This window comes from Lissotriton helveticus, chromosome 3_1 (assembly GCF_964261635.1).
Source record: "Lissotriton helveticus chromosome 3_1, aLisHel1.1, whole genome shotgun sequence".
Taxonomy (NCBI): Eukaryota; Metazoa; Chordata; class Amphibia; order Caudata; family Salamandridae; genus Lissotriton; species Lissotriton helveticus.
This window is the reverse complement of record NC_136061.1, coordinates 112923382-112944737: the sequence shown is the minus strand read 5'-3', so window position 1 is coordinate 112944737 and position 21356 is coordinate 112923382. Positions and strand designations below refer to the sequence as shown.

Sequence of the window (21356 nt, the reverse complement as noted above, 5' to 3'; positions counted from 1 at the left end):
CCCGGAGAGCTGGAAGCATGCCGAGCTCAGCGCCCTCCTGAAGAAACCAACAGCGGACCCCACCGACCTCAAGAACTTCCGCCCCATCTCGCTCCTCCCTTTTCCTGCCAAAGTCATCGAGAACAGACAGCTCGCTGCCTTCCTCGAGACAAACGGATCCCTCGACCCTTTGCAGTCCGGCTTCCGAGCCAACCACAGCACCGAGACCGCCCTCATCGCAGCCACCGACGACATCAGATCCCTGCTCAACAACAGAGAAACAGCGGCCCTCATCCTCCTGGACCTATCCGCGGCGTTCGACACTGTCTGCCACCGCACCCTAGTACAGCGCCTCAGCAACATCGGGATCCAAGGGAAGGCTCTGGAGTGGATCATCTCGTTCCTTGCCGGAAGAACCCAGAGAGTCCGCCTCCCCCATACAGATCCGTGGCCACCGAGGTCATCTGCGGCGTACCACAAGGATCCTCACTCAGCCCTACCCTCTTCAACGTCTACATGAGCCCCCTCGCAGCCATCGCACGGCAACACAACCTCAACATCATCTCCTACGCCGACGACACCCAGCTGATCCTCTCCCTCACCAACGACCCCGCCACCGCCAGAGTCAGCCTTCACGAAGGGATGAAAGACGTCGCCGAGTGGATGTAGAACAGCCGACTGAAACTGAACTCAGACAAGACAGAAGTCCTCATCCTGGGATCATCGCCCTCCGCCTGGGACGACTCCTGGTGGCCCCCTGCTCTGGGCACCACCCCCAAGCCAACGGACCACGCACGAAACCTGGGCTTCATCCTGGACTCCTCCCTCTCGATGACCAGACAAGTCAACACCGTATCGTCATCGTGCTTCAACACCCTGCGCATGCTCCGTAAGATCTTCCACTGGATCCCCTCCGAAACCAGGAAGACAGTCACCCAGGCACTCGTCACCAGCCGACTGGACTACGGGAACACCCTCTACGCGGGAACCACGGCCAAACTACAGAAAAGACTCCAGGGCATACAGAACGCCTCCGCACGACTCATCCTGGACATCCCTCGCCACAGCCACATCTCGACCCACCTGAGAGACCTGCACTGGCTCCCTGTCAATAAGAGGATCATGTTCAGACTCCTCACCCACGCACACAAGGCTCTCCACGACATGGGCCCGAAGTACCTCAACAGCCGCTTCACCTTTACACACCCACCCGCCAGCTACGATCGGCCAGCCTCGCCCTCGCCGCCGTACCACGCATTCACAGAGCCACTGCGGGAGGAAGATCCTTCTCCTACCTGGCGGCCAAGACATGGAACTCCCTCCCCATCCACCTACGGCTGACCCAGGACCACCTCTCCTTCAGGAAGCAACTCAAGACCTGGCTTTTCGAGCAGTAATGGACCCCCCCTCCAGCGCCTTGAGACCCTACTGGGTGAGTAGCGCGCTTTACAAATTGATTTGATTGATTGATTGATTGATTGAATTAAACTAAAAAAGGCCGACTGAGTGTTTTATCATTCTGAGGATGGTAAATAAGTGATAAGTGATAAGTGCTAATGGATTCTGTATTAGTAAAAATCTTTAAGCACAGGGTTCACTCTAGGTGGCTTCTAGCCACTGTACACCTTCCCATTCAGTGATCAGCTGAAACATAAAAAGTTATACATTCTAGGATAAAATACCCCTATATATAACATTATATGATAGCTTCCTTAGATATCTAGTTCACACTGTATCTGGAAATGTGAGAGAGTGGTAGCAAGAGATGTATAAAAAGAAGTATTTGGTGCTAACGTAGCTCAAGGACATGAACTTCAACCAAGCTGAACCCAGCCTTTCACACAGGTCACTTGGATGTACCCTGGATACTAATCTCCTCATCAAGGAACACATCCCCAAAAAACCACGACTGCTTGATACCAGCATTTGTGTTTTTTTTAACGAAATCAAAAAAGTTCCACCCAGAAAGCTCCAGATCTCTGATGACTCTTTGCACCCTCTCAGCTACGACTGGAGACAAAGTGCAAAAAACAAAGCAAGAGGCCTGCCTTATCTATGCACTTAGGATCTGGAGCAGCATTCCCATATCCATCAGGACCGGCCCAACCCCACCCCAATCCTGAAAAGAACTGAAGACCCATCTCAAAAGTACAAAGTCATGATGCATTAACAGTCTCCTTCAATTCTCAAAACCCAGATACCCTTCTAATCGTTCATTGGCGTATCTTTGCCATTGCCCCGTACAGTGCTTTGCTGCCTTTTGGCAAACTTTAACAAATACCATAGACATATATGAAGTGGTATGAAATGCAAGTGGCAAGGTTTTGTCCTGGGTTCAGATTTATGTGTGGGACTCAACCCTAACACAGCCCTGCAGGCACTCTCACTCCTGACACCGAGAACCCTCTGTTGACCAGTGCCACGTCCCCACCCCATACCATGAACCATGAATCCCACTCATGTCTTTCAGACATCCCCTGCTGTAAGGTCACGCGCAGCTCTGTCAATGCACTTTAGTCCTGACCAGCATCACCCTGCTATGCTCACAATTATTATATTCCTGAGTCAACCACACAACTCTGCCACAGCACCTCAGTGTTACCACTGACCTACAGCACCCCTGTCCTCTCTCTCTCTCTCTCATACACACACGCACACGCGCGCACACACACACACACACAACCACACACTTTTACTCTCCTGAATGACACAAACAACTATGGAGATTCCCTCACTTTTGGCACACACACACTACTCAGTCAATATACATAATTCCGATTAGTGCAACCGTTCCTGAATACAAGGCACACCACACTGCTGGAACCCGCACATTTACTCCAAACCTGCAGCATACCCAGCTCGGTCTCTCTCTCTCTCTCTCTCTCGCTCTCTCTCTCTCTCTCTCTCTCACTGTGCCCACACAAGCACATGCACACGTCTCAGCTGATACACTTATCACTGACAACCAGAAGTCCCTGCTATGGCACAGCTGATGGAAGGACAGCCTCACCAGGGCTGCAGACAGCAACCTCAACTGTTCCAGTGTTGCTGGTAACACAATCAGTCCACACACGCAACTGTTAACTCTACTAACTATGCTTCAATGACTCACAAGGAGGTTTGCTACAATCTCCTCACATGCAGTTCTCGCTACTAGTCTAGTCCTCAGTGACAAACACACAGATACCAACACATGTAGCACCCTACCTGGAGAAGCCATCTGAAATGCTGAATAGCCCAATCATAGTGATAGTCACTGACACAAATACTCCAGTGTAAACACATACACACACACACACACACACACACACACACAAACACACACTCACATACACATATAGCATGTATTTCTGAAAGTGCAGGTCCACCCCTTATGGTGCCTTAGCACCGTGCAACACATGGTTACCATTACCCTGCCCATTGCTACTCATTTTATTGGCTACAGAAGGATGAAAGGCTGAGTAGACTCTCTGGGATTCGAACCTGTGACCATGAGGTCTAATATAGATTCCTGCACATGTATTCATGTACACTTCGAGTTACATGTACACATCTTCATGGGCACCATCTCACATAGGCACAAATAAACACATACACTCACAGGCACACTCCTGTACATATATACACACTCATGTGCATCCATGCTCAAATACGGATGCACAGACTCATATATGCATCCGCACTCACTTGCCGATACACCTGTGTGCACCACACACAATGACATGTACACTCCCAAGTATTCATACAAGTGCAAACACTTACGCACATACATCTTTATCAGTGCACTCTTCCCTATCCACCAGCAGACCCTGCCATTGCACACCGATGGAATCATGGCGCCACCAGACCTTCTTATTAATGACCTGCACGTAGAATCCTAGAGTGTTCCAGTGTTGCTGCTAATGCAGTTGGTACACAAGCATACACAATTGTTGCTAGTGTTCCAGGTCAGTGACTCACAAGAAACTTGTCCAACAGCCTCCTCACATGCAACTCCCCCTGCTATTCTTTAGACAGACTTCCTCTCGTCTCGACAGTTGTCTCTTCCCTTATCCTCACGTTCTCACCTCACCTACCCCCCACTTCTTTTCTCTCTCCTTTCTCTCCTCTCCTAATGTATTTCTGATTGTTTGATGTAACGAGTAATTGTTGATCTTTTTCTGGTATACTGTTAAACCACATTGTTGCACTTCCTTTCGTCCCTCCTGTCATCTCCTCCCGCATCCTCCCTTTATTTATGTCTCTCCTTCTCCCCTCTCTCAATGTATTGAGACTGAACTTTTCTGTCTGATACCCGATGGAGCTACCTAGTTTAGCTACATGTGAGATTGGCCGTGGATTCCCTCCTTGGTCGTCACCTACCCAGTCGGTCTTTAGACAGACTTCTCTTCGTCTCTCCGTACTGTCTCTTCCCTTATCCTCCCTTTCTCACCTCCCCTGCCCCCTCCACTACTTTTCTCTCTCCTTTCTCTCCTCTCCTAATTGTATTGCCTATTTTTTGGGATTTATTGTGTAATTGTTTGAACTTTTTCTGTTACATTGTTGATTCTCATGTAAAGCGCTCTGATGCCTCCGGGTCTAGCCAGCGCTATATAAAACTCTTTAAATAAATAAATGAATTCTCATTGAATGAATGACCTGGTTGTTCGAATGACCAGAGCACCAGGAAGCAGCTAGCAACTCCAGCACCTTGAGACCCTTCAGGGTGATTTGCTGCACTTTATAAATTATTGATTAATTGACATACACAGGGTTACCAATGCACCTGACATTCTTCCTGGAGAAGCCGTTCATTTGGCTATTTGTGACTGATGAACTAACAGTTTTGACATGCATTACATACGAAAATGCTGGGTGCTGCTCCAGTCGAAACCTGTAACCATAAGATCAAACACAGACACACACATGCAAACGTTTTCAAATGCACACACATAAATATGGGGACACTCATTTGGAAACATGCTCACATGCACACTCACTCACATGCACACAATTATGTGCAGCACATCATAGGCATACAGGTACACACAGACTGATATGGACACACATTTACATGCACACTCAAGTGCACACAGACACGTATGCACATGCACACACACCACCTGCATTCAACACTTTTTGTTTGCTTACTTTGCCGATTGAACTTTGCCTGTGGTAGTAGATCAGCAGTCCCCTTTCTTGTCCCCAGGCACCCTAGACAGGCCCCCCACTGCTTACAAACTGCAGAGAATTCGGGGCTGCAGACACAGCATCATGAATGTTGCAACAATGGGTTGCTGGAATAACAGAGCAGGACTTTTAGGTCTGGGACTCCTTACACAAGAATCTACCTTACTCACCCCCATCTCCATATAGCACCATGCTGGCCCGGACGCCTTAAACACGGGCAAGAGAGGGGGAGCATGGCTGGTGAACTGGACGATTGCTGTCTGTCACATATTGTGACAGAGGCCTAGTCACAACATTGCACTCTGCAAACAGGGCAGCTGTCAGCTATGAACCCGACCAGCCTGTCAGCTGCAGTATGTTACCCTACTGCCCATAAATATTGGTGGGCTGTTCCACCCCTCCCACCACCCCACCCGAAGATACGCTCATGAATCTTTATTGTGAACTGTAAATCGTTAGATAGCCAGGGAATGCAATAAATAATACGTGGTGTAGCTGAAATTAATGCATCTTTAGGTAAGGCAACTCAAATATCCCTTTGGCTGTGTTAGTTACAAAGTGTTGAAGACGAGTGAGAAAATGCAGCTGATACTGCACTATGAATGTTTGTGATAATGAAATGCGAATGAGATTTTTTATATAGCCAGTTTTCTTGTGGCAGCTGTTAGACTGAGGAATAGCCGGGAGAAAAGCCCACAATTAACGGAGTTTTAGATGACTTGCTTTTTATCCTTTTTAAACTATTTAATTATGGTCGAAATTTTAATTATGGTGTATATTGAATTTTTCTTGATGCACTGTCACTTTTTGCCCTGAAATGCACTATGTTTGATCAAGTACTGCATTGCACCTTTGCACATAGACTGTTGTGGCCGGATTACACCACATTCTATTATATTTTAGGTACTGTATTTTGTATTTTTGCTTTTATATGTTTGTATGTTTGTGTTGTACTTTTATGGTTTTAATTTAACCGAATAAAGTGGTTTGATGATGGAATAAGGAGTGTCCCACCTGTATATATGGAGGGGCTATGATCACTGAGCCAGATAACGAGGAAATCTTCCCCTCTTAATCATATAGTTATTTATTTTGGAAACTTCTGGGCTTGTATATAGGTACAAAAGCACTAGCAGATGGGCTGGCAGTTGGGGCAAGGGGTTAATTGATTCAGCTATGTTAGTAAATATGCAGATGCAAGATCTTCTTGCACCTTGATTATAGCGTGTGCTATAGTAGAAATGCCTTCTCAGTGGATTTTATCGCCCAGTAAATTGCCAAGCTTGAGCAAAGGACTGTGGTGCAGATGAGAATCCCACTCTTCAGGCTCTCTCTCTGTCGATGGGTCCCAGTATCTGCACATCAGTCACAGAGAATGCGGGGGCAAAGGGAAAAGGGAGTGAGAGAAAGACACAGGGGATAGTTGCTTCTTGGTTCAGCAAGGAGGCGGCAGGCTCAGTATGGGTGGTGATTCTTGAGAACGAGAAATACTAAATTATTTATTTATTTATTTTATAGAGCGCAAACCAGATCCGTGAGGGTATCAGAGCGCTTTACAGGATTAAGAGTGGTATACAAAGTGTTAGGGAAGGAGGAGCCAGTTGGGTAAAATAGGTGAATACATTATACAAGAAATAGCACGCAGTCTAAGGTCCCGGCTACATATGGGATAAAAATGAAAACAGGTAGATACATTATAAAAGAAGGCACGCAGTCTAAACTCTTAGGTGGGATGCCCAGGAGTGCAGGAATAGGTATCAACTGGGAAGAGAAAAGCAAGAAAGGTGATGGTAGCGGGAATGGTGGCAAACTGCTTCAAATGGGAAACCATACAACTGAATTGAAAGTTGGAGACACAGCAGTTGTGACAATAAATCTCTCATTGTCTAAAGTGTCCCGGAACTGATGGACTTCAATTGGAACTCGGTAAATGAATGGTTAGCTGTCTAAACCTTGCTCCTAACTTCTATAAGTCAGTTCTCCACCACTTCCAACCAACTTTAAAGCCTCAATTTCCACTCTTTCTAGATGCCCGTTAGAAGTGTAGTCTCTTGGGGGCGGAGCTAGGTCAGGAACGTGATGGCCGCCAGAGGAATAGACGGCCGGAGCTCTGCTGAGTCATCACACTATTCATTAATTATGCTGCAGCTGTAGCGGTTTTTAAACCCCCAATATAGCCCCTGCTGAGTCGGAGGGGGTGTGGAGGTGTTCGATCGGTCTGGCTCCAAGATTCGCTGCCTACAGAGAGAGTGCTTGCCGGGAAGATTTTGCGGCAACTGGGCCGCCGATCCCCGACCCACAGTTGAGGCTGCTGCTGGGTTACGTCACTCGACGTGCGGCCGGACCCTGCCCTTCGAACCGCAGTTGGAGGAGCACTGCCGCGTTCAGACCTGCGGGGGCACCAATTGTGCTGACTGCTAGCGGGGGTGCAACGGAGGACTGTGGAGCCTTCAGGGGACCTGCTGGTGACCCTGAGTGCTGGCCGGAAGAGTTGTTGGGAACGTGGGACACATGAAATATAACCTGCGCAGATAAAGCACTGACTGGTAAGGCTTGTAGCAGGCTTACTGAGTTTGTGCAGGGACATTAAATTTATATCTTTGGTGCCCTCTCTGATGGATGTCTGTGGGCGGAGTGTCCCATTGGCCATCATGCCCTTGTAGCATAGCAGGACTCTGCTGGGTCTGAGAAGCGAGCTCTTCGGAATGGTGAGGCTGCGAGACTTGGTTGGCCATAGCAGTGGATTTGACTAGGCGATCCCGAATAGGATCTTAACCTATTACCAGGCCGGGGAGCATGTGTGACTGTATGCGGGCAGCGGGAGTAGGCACTCCCAGTAAACATGGGCAATGGAGATAAGACCCAGACAAAACTGGCCTTTGACCAGAAGCGATCCAAACCACAAGACCCCCTGATTGGGGGCACTAAGATGCCATCACCAACACAAGAGGATACTGAATCAGACGTACGCACCATCCTAAAATCAATGGAGAAGTCTCTTCAGAGTGGCATCACATCCTTGGGCACAAAACTAGACGCCCTAACATATAGGATGGATAGAATGGCAGAACGCCTTGATAAGCATGCGAAACGGCTGGATATGTCCGAAAGGCGCTTAACGGAAGTTGAAGAGGCCCACACCACCCTTGACGCTGACCATAAGCAGCTGGGAAAGGATCTGCGCGTCCTGCAAGACAAGACTGAAGACATTGAAGCGCGTTCCTGGTGCTCATTGGCCTTCTGGAAACGACGGCCACAGGAAATATGGAACAGTTCGTCGAGAAATTGCTTGTGACATTGTTGGTAGACGATGTCTTATTTGCAATGTTTATGGTGGAGAGAGAACACAGGGCTCTGGGGCCTAGACCTCCGCCGGGTGCTGCACCGTGTCTGATAATAGCGAAGCTACTTCACTACCGGGATCGAGATGCGGCTCTCCGTGTTGCTAGGGAGAAGAAAATCTTGCGATATGAGGGGTCAGAACTATCTCTGTATCCAGACTTCACTGCCCAAGTGCAAGAGGCTCGCAGACACTTCGTACCGCTCAAGAGGCAGCTCCGAGATACGAGAGTGGACTACGCCATGCTGTACCCAGCGAAGCTGCCGGTAAATAGGCAAGGGAGATCGCATATTTTCACGGACCCTAAGGTTTTGCAGCAACCCTTCAATAGCTGGACCAAAGAACGGAAGGGCAGACCGGAATGATTACAGCTGGAGGAGTCGGAGGGGACCGCGCTGGAATAACAGGACTGAAAAGTTTAACCGGAAGATATCGGGGCGGTTAGAGGTGCTGGGTACTGTGGGGCTGGGTGGTTATCGGTTCCAGGTATGTGGTATCGTAGGGAAAATCAATGTAATGCCTAGTTATATTGGGTACCCTGCTGATCCCCACCTGGTTTGGACGGGGTGGCTGTGAACAAGGGAATTTGTCTCTGAGTGTTAACTGGGATTGCCTCATAACAACAGAATTCATAAAGCAAGACTGTGGCCCACGACACTGGAGCCCCTCTCTGAGGGTAAGCTGTGATTAATAATTGAAGAGCACAAAGGAGGCCTTTTTATTTGCTTGTGGGGGGTATGACGTTTATCTGCTTAAGCTGAAAATATGGTTACGATGACACGTTGGAGCTAGGGCCGGTCCTTATTGCTGTTGGTTTTTGTTGTAGTTAGGCACGAGGGGCTACCTCCGCTCATGTGTGCCTGGCACTGTTGTTGCTCTCTCCTTCTAGGGTGTTAAGGTTTGGGGGTATGGGGAGAAGGGGGAATGGGACTGGAATTCATGTGGCCATGTTGGGGGAGGTCTGTTGTGGGTGGGGGAGGAGGGGGAGAAAGGAGGTTGTTTTGGAGGTTGGTTGTTTATTAAGCAGATGGTGCACTGCACGCTAGTTCACAAACATACTTGTTACACAATATGTACTGTCTACGTAGTTAATGGCATGCGATGCGCTAGAGACCCGGGAGTGGGTGGGTGGAATGCGTCTACTGACATGGAATGTCAGGGGACTCAACGATCACCGTAAGCTTAGGAAGGTCCTGAATTACCTTAATAGACAGAATGTGGATTTGGCTCTCCTACAAGAGACACATCTACCTTAAACGAGCCCCATGCTGAGGTCCAGAGGGATAGAGGGTAACATTAACTTGGCAGGGTTCACTACACATGCCAGGGGGGTATTGAACTGGATTAATCCCAGGTCATCACTCAAACTTACGTTGCTTCGAGAAGATACTGATGGACGATATGTCATATCTAAATGCTGGGGTCGGGGCTTAGACCTTCTCACCATTAATGTATATGGACCCAACTATGACTGCCCTGAATTCTTTGGGGACATTGCTAGGATTATCAGCCAATATGGGGACACCCAGATCCTGTGGGAGGGAACTTTAATTTGGTCAGCGACCCGGACCGAGATAGATCGGTTGGCCCTCCTAGAAACCCAGCGGCGGCTGCGAGAGAGGGGGTTATAGATATTACTCGGCGTGCCACAACATACACACACGTTTCGATTATTGGATGGCATCTACTTTACTGATTGATCTGATACGACAATGTATGATATTGCCACGCACGCTATCGGGCCACTCACCACTGTTGCTGGTCTTAGACCCCCCTAGGAAGAGCCTGCAGGCATTTACGTGGAGAATCCCTCCATATTCCTTATTGGACCCGTTATTTAAGGAGGAAATGGCTGTCGCATTGATACCTTTTTTGACACTAATATTGGCTCAGTTTCCAGACTGTCTGGGAAACGTTTAAAGTGTACATTAGGGGTATCGCAATGGCTAAGCATTCGGGTATGCTTAAGGCTATTCGGAAGACTATGGCTGATCTAGAAGTTAAAAATAAAAAACCTAGAGCAGCATCGGCTCTCTGGGGGTGACGAGGCTTTAGATAGGGAAATTAAGTCACTGCTTGAGGAATATCCTGATGCTGCTCATAGCGAAGTGAAGCACTTGGGCAAGTATGCTACGGTACGCTCATATGGAGAGGGAGATAGACCGGGGTTTGTTCTGGCACGCCTAATGAAAGCACGGCCTGGTAGAACTCAGGTAACTGAAATTAAGGCTGAGAGCGGCAAACTATTGACGGAGGAGGTGGCTGTGGCTGAACGCTTCAGACAGTATTATGCAGATCTATACAGGTCCCCGGACTGCAGGGACGGAAGAGCAGATTGCGGAGTATTTGAAGCATTTACAACTCCCTTTTCTCCCAGATTCGCACAGGGAACTCCTAATGCACCCGATAGAGAGGGATGAGATCATTGAGGCTTTGGGTGGCATGGAAGCTAGTAGTGCCCCGGGGACTGATGGCTTAACGGTTGCTTTTTATAAGATGTTTTTAGAACAATTACTCCCACATCTTGCGGCCCTGTTCGAAGATATGTGTGCATCGGGCACCACACCCCCGTCAATGAGGGAGGCCATGCTGGTTGCCATCCCTAAGCTGGGTAAGGCATTGGATGAATGCAGTACGTTTCGCCCACTCTCCCTTCTCAATGTGGACACTAAATTATTCGCTAAAATATTGGCTACTAGACTTGCTCTGATGTCTCATATCCTAGTTGCCCCGGAACAGGCGGGATTCATTCTATCCAGAAACGTAACTTATAATATTCGTACGGTGTTCGGCACGATGCAACATGTCCGCCAGGAGAACAGAGTGGTAGATGTTTTTCTAGATATGGAAAAAGCATTTGATTCAGTGGAGTGGTCGTTTCTAAGGCAAGTGCTGACGAGAATGGGGCTTTTTTTTTGCAGCTGCTTGGGACTCTATATTACAAGCCCACGGCCCGTGTGCGAATAGGGGACCTAGTTACCGTTCCCTTTTACATTACTAGAGGCACTAGGCAGGGCTGTCCCCTATCCCCGCTGCTATATGCTTTGATGGCGAAACCTTTAGTTTGCGCCCTGCGGGAGTATCATGGTAATGAGGGTATCGGATTTCAGACGTATACAATAGTAGTATCAACCTATGCTGAGGATACGCTCCTGTATGTTAGAGAACCTGAAAACAACTTGGCCTCAGTTATTAGGGTGGTGGTTCACTTTGGGGGCGTTGTCAGGGCTGAAGGTTAATTGGGAAAAATCACTTGTGTTCCCACTTACGCCAATGAACTGAGGACTCTGTTCAGTATTTAGGCATCAGAAAATGATGGCACGGCCATTGCTAGATTGGAAGACGATGTAGAGCTATTTTGCCGTCTCCCACTGTCTTTAATGGGGCGTATTTCCATTATGAAGATGGTCGTCCTGCCTAGACTCCTATTCCTTTTCACGAACATTACCTTGGTACTACCACGCACCTTTTTTCACAAGCTTAGGCAATCTATGTTAAAACTGGCTTGGGCAGGTAAGCAAGCTAGGGTACAGTGGGTAGTACTCATACTTCCATACCATTTGGGGGGTCTTGGCGCGCTGGATTTCGAATTGTATTATAGGGCGGCGCAAGGAGCTCAACTCCATGCTGGATCCACGGTGGGGCTGATATCCCCTACCTACAATGGAGAGACTGTTCGCTGATCCGAAAACTTTGCCGGCAGTAATTATGGAACCTATCGACCGCAGGACTGGTATCGTGGACTCCTAAAACACTACTAGGCATGCATGGCACTGGCTCCTGCAGAATCAGGCAGGTGCATTAATGTATTCTCCTGCTATGCCTATTGAGTGGATGAGATGGCTGGGACCTTGTACAGAAAAGGGCGTTATTCTGGCATTGCGCGCATTGAACTTGGTGGTTGCGAGGGACCTCTTTCATGAGGGGACGGTCGTACCTCAGAGCAAATTATAGGGACTCCAGAAGGTGTCACACTCCTGAATAAATTCCAATTTCATAGGATGAGGGGGGCCCTTCGGGCACTGCTAGGTGACGGTATGGAAGAACCCCTAGAGGTACTAGAGTTAACACATGTTATTAAGACCAGTTCCCCCCTGCAAAATGATTACAACTATTTACAAGATAGCAATGTCACACAGGGCGCATAAATACACCGCTGCTAGGCTTGCGAGGCAATAGGACTTGAATGTTCAGCTGGAAGATGATAAGTGGTTCTATTGTTGTGTGAATACTATGAAAATATCACTCCTTGGCAGGCACAGGCTGGTCCATTTCAAATATCTTAATAGGACATATTATTCCCCTGAAAGGCTATGTAGATATGGCCTGCATGAGGATGCTAAATGTGAGAGATGCCACTCTTCAACAGCTGATTTCCTGCACCTGGAATGGTTGTGTCCGGGAGTTTACTCCTTCTGATAAGGTGTATTCGAGGAGTTGGGAAGGGTGGTTGAAACTGAACTCACACCGGATCCATTGATGGCGCTCCTGGGGTACACCAAGGCGCTGCCAAAGGCAATACGTAGATTGGTCGACATGGGGCTGCTTATCGCCAAGAGAAGGGTGGCTCTGTGATGGATGAGGGGTCCCGTCCCTGCCGACACTGCGGCAATGGTCCCGGTACATGATGTACTGTTCTACACAGTCCGAAAACTATAGTGAACTGCTTCCGCCCAGGAGCCGACCCAAAAACTTTTGGGGATTATATACCTCATACATGCAGGGTGCAAGGAGTGACAGTGGGGAAGAGACAGCGAATGTGCATGACATGGGTGATGCAAGTGCTGATGAACCTGCCGGAATTGGCTGAGGCCTTGCGTGGATGGCCCGCCCACTCTGATACATGGGACGATACTAATGTGTGGGATATCAGAAGAATATGTGTAAACGCTGAGACTACAAGCATGGGAGATATGAGGAAAGGTACTCGTTTAGAGAGCTTAGCTCTGAGCACGTTAAGAGACGAGTAGGGTCACACCACAATGATCATACTGGGAGCTATTTGATTTAACCCATACTGCAATGTTCTTGGTGATTTATTGATTCCCGCCGCCTACCCAAACTGGCATGTTGGCATAACGGCTGGGTAAGAAATTTAGTGAGCGTACTAAGTGAAATTTGTGAAGTTGGGCTGGGTGTACTGTGCCATGACGTGTATTTGTCTGCTATTACAATAAAATGTTTAATAAAAGAAATGTAGTCTCTTCCTTTGTACTGCTTGTTTTTGCCCATGATGCTTTACCTGATCCCTTTCTGAGATGTTGGGACATCTCTTCTCCACATTCCTGACAGGTACATTAATTCGCGATCTAGTTAACCTCTATAGTACAATACAACAGAGAGCAGTTTGGTAAAAGTTCTTTGTCCTGTGCGAAACATTTACCAAACTTTCTGCAGTTTTAAAATCTTCATTAAGGCAAGCTTGGATGATGTAGCAGGACAGGACGTCTAGAGGGTGGATGCGCCTTTTAGGTTGTCCTGCATAAGCCTGAGGTTCTGCTGTCAAAACCTGAGAGTGGGACAAACAAAAGAAAATGTAGAAAGGGCGGTCACAACATTTTCTGGGAGTATTTTCACCTTAGTACCTTGATATTTATCCTGGTCCCCCATGATGAAGAATTTCTAAGTCCTAAAGGTCTGTAGCATCTCTTCGCCTGTCTCAAAAGTCTCCACACTTTCAGGAAATGCTTTCTTGACCTCATTTCGTGAGTTAAAGTTGCAGCAATACTCTCCACCAGTTCAATCCATGCCATCATAAAAATGACTAGCTAAAACCATCTCCTCTTGTTCATCTGATGTAAATTTGACCCCCTGTCTCATAAAGGGCGATTTCTTTCACTTCTTCAGCTCAAGGAAGAGGTTTCACATGGGCTGACTGTAGTAAGGTCAAGTTACCACAGGCCTAGTTTTCAAGGTGGATTCAGAGGGAACCACTGATGCCCGGAGTCTTCAACTTTGGGAAGATACCCAGGGCTGCATACTCCACTGACAAGTCCTGCATACTTATGGCCATGCGAGTAATTTTGGCTTTCTCCGCTATTCAAAAAGAACCTATTTTGGATCCAGAGATTCAAGTCTGAAGCTGAGACACCTCTCCCATACATTTTTGCAAGCTTGAAGTCTGGAATCCTACAGAGCGAAACGAGAGAAATCCTATGTACATATGTTACAGGCAGTTCTCGACAGATGGAGAGTCAGGCAAGGGAATAGAAAGGGGGATACATGTTTGTGATTTTCAATGACCTCTTATTAAATAAAAATTAAATTATTAAAATATATCTACTGAATATTTTCAGCCGTGACTTGGCTCCATTTTCAAGAATTAGTGCCCTGGTCAAGCTGTATTACAGTTTCGTTCACGAAAAAAAATCAAAAGATCAGCCACGTGGTTCAAGTGTCTTCATCCCTTACTCTCCCTAAATGCCTCCCAAAGATGGCTGAGTTACTCATTCCAAAGATCAATGAATATTCCATACCCCATCTGTCCATCCATCCCTATGGTGAGTGGTTCTACGTGTCTTGTGTCTTGGAAGGAAACTCAATGCAAAGGAATCAAGAGTTACATGTTTTGGGTTTTCCCACAGGGATATGTGACTTGAGAGGGGAAGTAGGCAATTACCCCCCTTCCTGAATCCTCTGGTGGGCCCCCTGAGTCTGCCCTATCTCATAGGTATTCATGTACTTTGGCCTAACGGGGGTCCCCTGAAGTGTTGAGGGGACCTCTGAAGCAGTGGGTGTCCCCCTTTTCACAGGGGCTTGTGTTACGCCCTTGGCAGTACTTACTAATGTAAGGGGGACAAGCAAAGACTGCTCTGACATCATTCTGCTCAGTGAACATTTTCACGGTTTTGATTATCTGAGTATGGTACACGTCACAGGGTAAGGCTAGTGCTTTTGAAACAATGGATGCCATTTCTTTTTATCTTTCCTTTTGCTGTACAATAATACAATACATGCACAATATTGCGGTAAAGTCAATGACAGATAATAATGCTGCAATCACATATATGTCCAGGAGATGCCTAGGAGTCTGACATGCATTCTGCTTCTTACAGCCAACCACCTATCAAATAACATTCCTCGTGTCTCCTTTCAGGAGGGGGTGCAGTCGAGGAGCTGTAAAACCCATGTCCTGATTTTGGTCCTGCATGGAGGCAACATCCTGGACACTGGAGGGGGAGACCAGAACTGCAAGGCTGCTGACATCAACACCTTCAGCTCGGTCTTCGAGAAGGTGACCAGAGCCCACTTCCCAGCAGCTCTGGGCCACATCCTCATCAGACTGGTCCCCTGCCCAGCCATCTGCTCCGAGGCCTTCTCTCTTGTTTCCAAGTAGGTCTCAGCCACTTATTTATGTTCATGTCAAATGGTTCTGAATGGGTTATAGAAAGAGAAATATGTATTGTATGTAGCTGCTAATAATGCATAATCCAGAATGCAAGTGCACAGGATTAGCAGTTACCCATGTTGTCTATACAGTTTATTATGGGGGAACAGCGTTTACAACGCAACTTTTACAGCGCAGTACCTTTACCACGCAACTTTTACAACAAAAGTCGTTACAACGACTTGCGCTGGGGGGCACTCTAGGATAGGGAATGTTAATTTACTATCCAAAACCTTCCCTACTTTCGATGGGGACTGGAGTTGGATTAGTAAATTAAACTATTCACTATCCAGCACCCCCCAACTCAAGTCGTTGTAACGACTTGCGTTGTAAAAGTTGCGTTGTAAAGGCATGCGTTGTAAAAGCATGCGTGGTAATGACATACATCCTTTATTATGCATTATCAATCTCACATCAATTATACTAATATATAAATATATATTTCTCACGTCATAAAACACTTTTCTGCCATTTCTAATTGATATACATGTGTTCATATTACCTATTTTAATAGCATTCACTTTAATTTCCTTAGTTGGCTGAAGTTTGAGTTGGAAATGTTTGTATTCAAACTGGCCATCTGCATATCACAGATGCAACTCTTTGAGCCATTTTGCTAACTATGAAGCCCCTAACAATCCTGCCTGGTACAAGTCCAAAACGATGGTTGGAAATAGCCAGGATTTTGATGTGGTTTGATCACTATCGGCCATACGTTGTTTAGTTGACCTAATGAAAGATGTAATTGTTTCTGTAGTTTGAAAGACGTAAATCCATGTATTTTCACACCAATGCTTTAATAATGGATATTAAGAGGTAATGTGGAAGAAATAACAGAAGAGCCATCTTATGCTTTCTCCGGGCTTTGGTTTACATTGGTTTACATTTCACAAACCGTGGGCTTGATTCACAAAGCCATTTTTGCACCTAATTTCCATACAGGTTGTGAATTTCCAATTTCTGTCCACAAAACGTGCATTTACACTCGAAATGCAGTTTACCCATACATAATATTAAACGAGAATGGTGGAATACCACACAACTTTGAAAGTTCTTTGATTGTTCATAAACATTTTTTAAAGAAACACCCCCCCCCCCCATAGATGTAATCAAATAATTACTCGGGAGGTAATTGTAAGCAATACTTCTACAATGGCAGAGGTTACACTATCAGTAGTCAGCCGCACATTACGTCAATGATGTACTTGTCCCATTACGCTCTACCTTCAGAGATATATATGGGGGCCGGGCCTCTCTCGCCCTTTGGCTGTATGCGCTGATCACGAGCGCCTGCAGTCAGAATTACGTATCCTCCTGAGGCGGAAGCCGGGAGTTCTTTGTTTCTTTTAAAAATGTATGTGTCACTATAGCTTGCTGATTTTAATAGCACTTACTCTGTTTCTGGCACCTCAGGACTCTGTTCCTTGAGCTCACCGCACAGCGGATTTAGCGCTGGTGGCGGACCCGAGCAGCAAACATTTCCCGCCGCCATTGCCGGCGAGCCGCGAGGCCACGCCCACCACCGCTCCTTCCCCTTGATAATATGTGAATTCACCGTACGCGCTGCAGACGGGCGCAGCGGGCGCTCCGTTTGGGCGGGCCGAAGGCGCGCCTAAGGCAAGCCCGTCTACGCCCGTCATCGCCAAGACATCGCCTCTCGCCTGTCCCCCTGGCCAAACTACTCGGGAAGTCTATCGCTGTGATAGAGACCCCCTTATCGCCCTGAACCCTGGGAGGAACTGCGAGATGATATCGGGATATCTCGGACAGACATACCTTCATTGTAAGTCATGTCACTTTTCCACACCAAACCCTTGTCTTCCCAAGCGCCTCTCAGCTGCGCATAAACCTACCCCTCTCACTATTTTACAACTCAATGTTAGATCACTCTGTAAGCACCATCAAGAGGTTAACACTCTCCTACTTGAAGAAAATCCTGACATCCTCTTCATTTGCGAAACTTGGCTACATGATGACATGACGAGTATTACCAACCTCACGCTACCAGAGAGCTATCATATGAAATCGATAAATAGAGACACTAGAGGTGGCGGCATCGCTGTCATCTATAGAAAGCAATTTCTTTGCTCCTTCACTAAAGAACGTATCTCGAACTGTGAAAGGGCGCGCTTTAAGATCACAGCGGGCCCCCATTTTTCTTTATCCGGCCTCTATATTTATCGACCCCCAGGTCCTTCACCTAAGTTCATAGAAGCTCTCCTTGAAGTGGCGAACTCCCTGGTGGTGAGCTCAGCAAACTTCACCATATTAGGAGACCTAAACCTCCATTTCGACCGGAACCAAGACCCCATCATTAAAAACCTTCTGGCCGACCTGTCAGCCCTACAACTTTACCCCCTGATCCAGGACGCCACCCACTCGGCTGGACACATCCTAGACCTGTCTTTACTAACTTCCCGGAGACTATAACAGAGGCGCCCAAACCCATGGGATGGACGGACCATCACTTAATCAAATTCACGATACTGATTAAGGAAGTGTTTAACAGGGCTGAACCTACCCGTCACCTCAAAAGAGCGTGGCACAAACTCTCAACCAATGACCTGCACTCCACCTTAGGAGAATTCCACCAAGAAGCACATATAAACATGAACACTATATATGCTGCCTTCCATAACTGGATCACTCAGGGACTAGACACCCTTATCCCTCTGAAATGGACTTAGGGACGCAGCTCCCCCTCCAATCCATGGTACAATAACACCTTGAAAACCATGCGGAAGGAATGTAAGAAAGCCGAAAGAGCATGGAGATGGGAATACAGTAACAAAGACAAATTTGTCTATCGTTCCAAACAAAAGCTATATCACAAAGCCATCTGTTCCGCAAGGGCCGCCTTCTATGCTGAAGAAATTAACTCTAGTCCTAACCCCTCCAAAGTTGTGTTTAAACTAGTAGATGAGCTGCAGAGTAACAGGTCTCCTTCCTCCAATATCATGTCTGCGCAGCAATGTGAGGACCTTGCCTCATTTTTTGTCGAAAAAGTACAAAATATCTATAAATCCTTCCCACACCACTCTGCTACATCACTCAGCTCCCCTATATCCATTAATAATGGCACCATAATGGAGCATATACCGGAAATCTCTCATGAGGACCTGACTATACTTTGTAGAAAAGTCAAATCTGGTTCCCCAGCAGACCCTATGAGACCGGCCCACTTCATCGAATCCCTAGACTTTTTTCTACCTTCCCTGGCATTTATATTGAATCTGTCCTTCTCCTCGGCCAGTGTCCCGACTGCCTGGAAGCAAGCATGAGTCTCTCCCATCATTAAAAAACCGACCCTCGATCCCTCCAAACCAGAGAACTTCAGACCCATTTCACTGCTCCCATGGATGTCCAAACTCGCAGAGGCCCACGTAAACACCATCTTGTCCAAACACATGGATCTAAATAACACCTTAGATCCATCTCAAAACGGGTTTAGGGCGGGCCACAGCACTGAGTCTGCCCTCCTAGCCACGTCGGAACATCTCCGAACGATACTTGACGCCGGTCAAAGTGCTGCGCTGATCCTATTGGACCTCAGCGCGGCCTTTGACACGGTATCTCATAACATTCTGCTAAATCGTCTGGCCACTGTGGGTATCTCGGACCGTGTCTTGGAATGGTTCCGCTCCTTCCTGGAGGACAGAACTTTCCGGGTATCAGCCCCTCCATTCCTCTCCCAGTCCCACTCCATCGGACAGGAAGTCCCTCAGGGCTCTGCACTCAGCCCATCCCTTTTTAACCTATATGTGCAACCGCTTGCGGCAGTAGCCAGAGAATGGGACCTCACGCTGGTGTCATACGCTGATGACACGCAGCTGGCTATCACTCTTACTGAGGGTCCCGCTACCTCTGCAGCAAGATTCAGGGATGGGCTGGCTGCTGTAGCCCAATGGATAATGGATAACTGCCTGCAGCTTAATGCAGGCAAGACGGAGGTGCTGCTCCTCGGAAATAATACTGGCCACTGGAACCAGCACTGGTGGCCATCGTCGCTGGGCACCATTCCACCCCCTAAATCCTTGGTCAAAAACCTAGGCGTCTGGATGGACTCCTCACTCAACTTCCAGACTCACACAAAAAAAGTAGCAGCCACTTGTGTAGGCCTGATGAGGAGCCTTAATCCCATACTCGGCTTCTTTGATACCAAGGTTCGTCAAACGATCATCCAAGCCACAATTCTTTCCCGCCTGGACTATGCTAATGTCTTACTTCTGGGCGCCAACAAAGCAGAGATAGCACGCCTGCAACGCGTGCAGAACACCGCGGCAAGAACCTTGGTTGGGCTTCCCCGCAGGTGCTCAACCAAAGCTACAATCAGAAAGTTGCATTGGCTACCTATCGAGTCCCGAATCCAGTTTAAAGCTCTCATCATGATCTTTAAAATCCTTAAGACTGGATGTCCAGAACTTCTCCGGCCACTCCTCACACCTTATGTGCCACAACGCAATCTGCGCTCACTAGGCCAACAACTACTGACGGTTCCCCTCACAAAGCTAGCTCGTACTGGCGGACGCTCCTTCAGAGTGCTAGGAGCCAAACTTTGGAACACCCTGCCAGTGAACATTCGCTCATTGGAAAATCTGTCTGCCTTCCGGAGAGCCGTCAAAACCCACCTATTCCCTCCCCTTTAGGTCCCGCGCTTCCTTCTTCTGTCCTCCGTGGAGTTTCTGTGGTTCTTTAGCGCCGGGACGCCTCTTTGCTGGGGCAGCTGTTTGCGCTTTATCAAATTTTAACATAACATAACATGCTGCAGGAGCTAGCCGCAGGGCCTGACATCCCGCTAGGACCTGCACCCAAATCCCCCCAGCTGCCTCCTCCCCACTGCGCATGGCATTTGACCTTTGATCGTGGTAGAAAAAGCTCAATTGGCCATTTACAAGAGCCTTTTGTTTACAACTTTTAGGAAGGTGGGTCATTTGTGGGAGTACAGCAGTATTTCCGCAGTACCAACCATTCAGATATATCTAACGTTTTCTGAGGTTTAACTCATTTATACCCTAACAGAGCCCATCTTTAAATGCTAGTTTCCTGAAAACGGTTGAACACTTACACCAGATTACAAAAGCATGATTTCTGTGTAATATTCTAACCTTCTTCCCAATTTGGTGTAATTCCATTCAGCCGTTTTTTCTACATTAGAGAACAAAGGGGCATATTTACAAGCCCCTATCACCACAGGAACGTCACTTTTTACGACGTTCCTGTGGCGATACGGGCTTTGCCTTATTTGCAAGTCAGTTTTAAGCCTCTTAACGTGGCTTAACACTGCCTTACAAATAAGATCCACTTTCACGCTAATACCGTAAGGGGTTGGCAATGGATGTTTCAGTGGGCATTCCACCACAACACCCATTGATTTTGAAGCTGCCCCATATTTACAAGGGTGACTTAAATGTGGGGCACCGCCAAAATTAAGACCAGAAAAAACCTGGTGTTAAACTGGCGCAATGAGGAGAAATACTTTCT

The 21356-nt window shown here is 47.4% G+C and overlaps 1 protein-coding gene across 1 annotated transcript in view; it reads left to right on the top strand.

The window, feature by feature from the left end:
- Nucleotides 1–21356, top strand: part of PITPNM3 (PITPNM family member 3) — a 1384705-nt gene that overhangs the window by 646250 nt on the left and 717099 nt on the right. The window contains exon 4 of the mRNA XM_078679323.1: nt 15585–15820. Within this exon, the coding sequence (XP_078535449.1) occupies nt 15585–15820 (236 nt within the window). The remainder of the gene's footprint in view (nt 1–15584; nt 15821–21356) is intronic.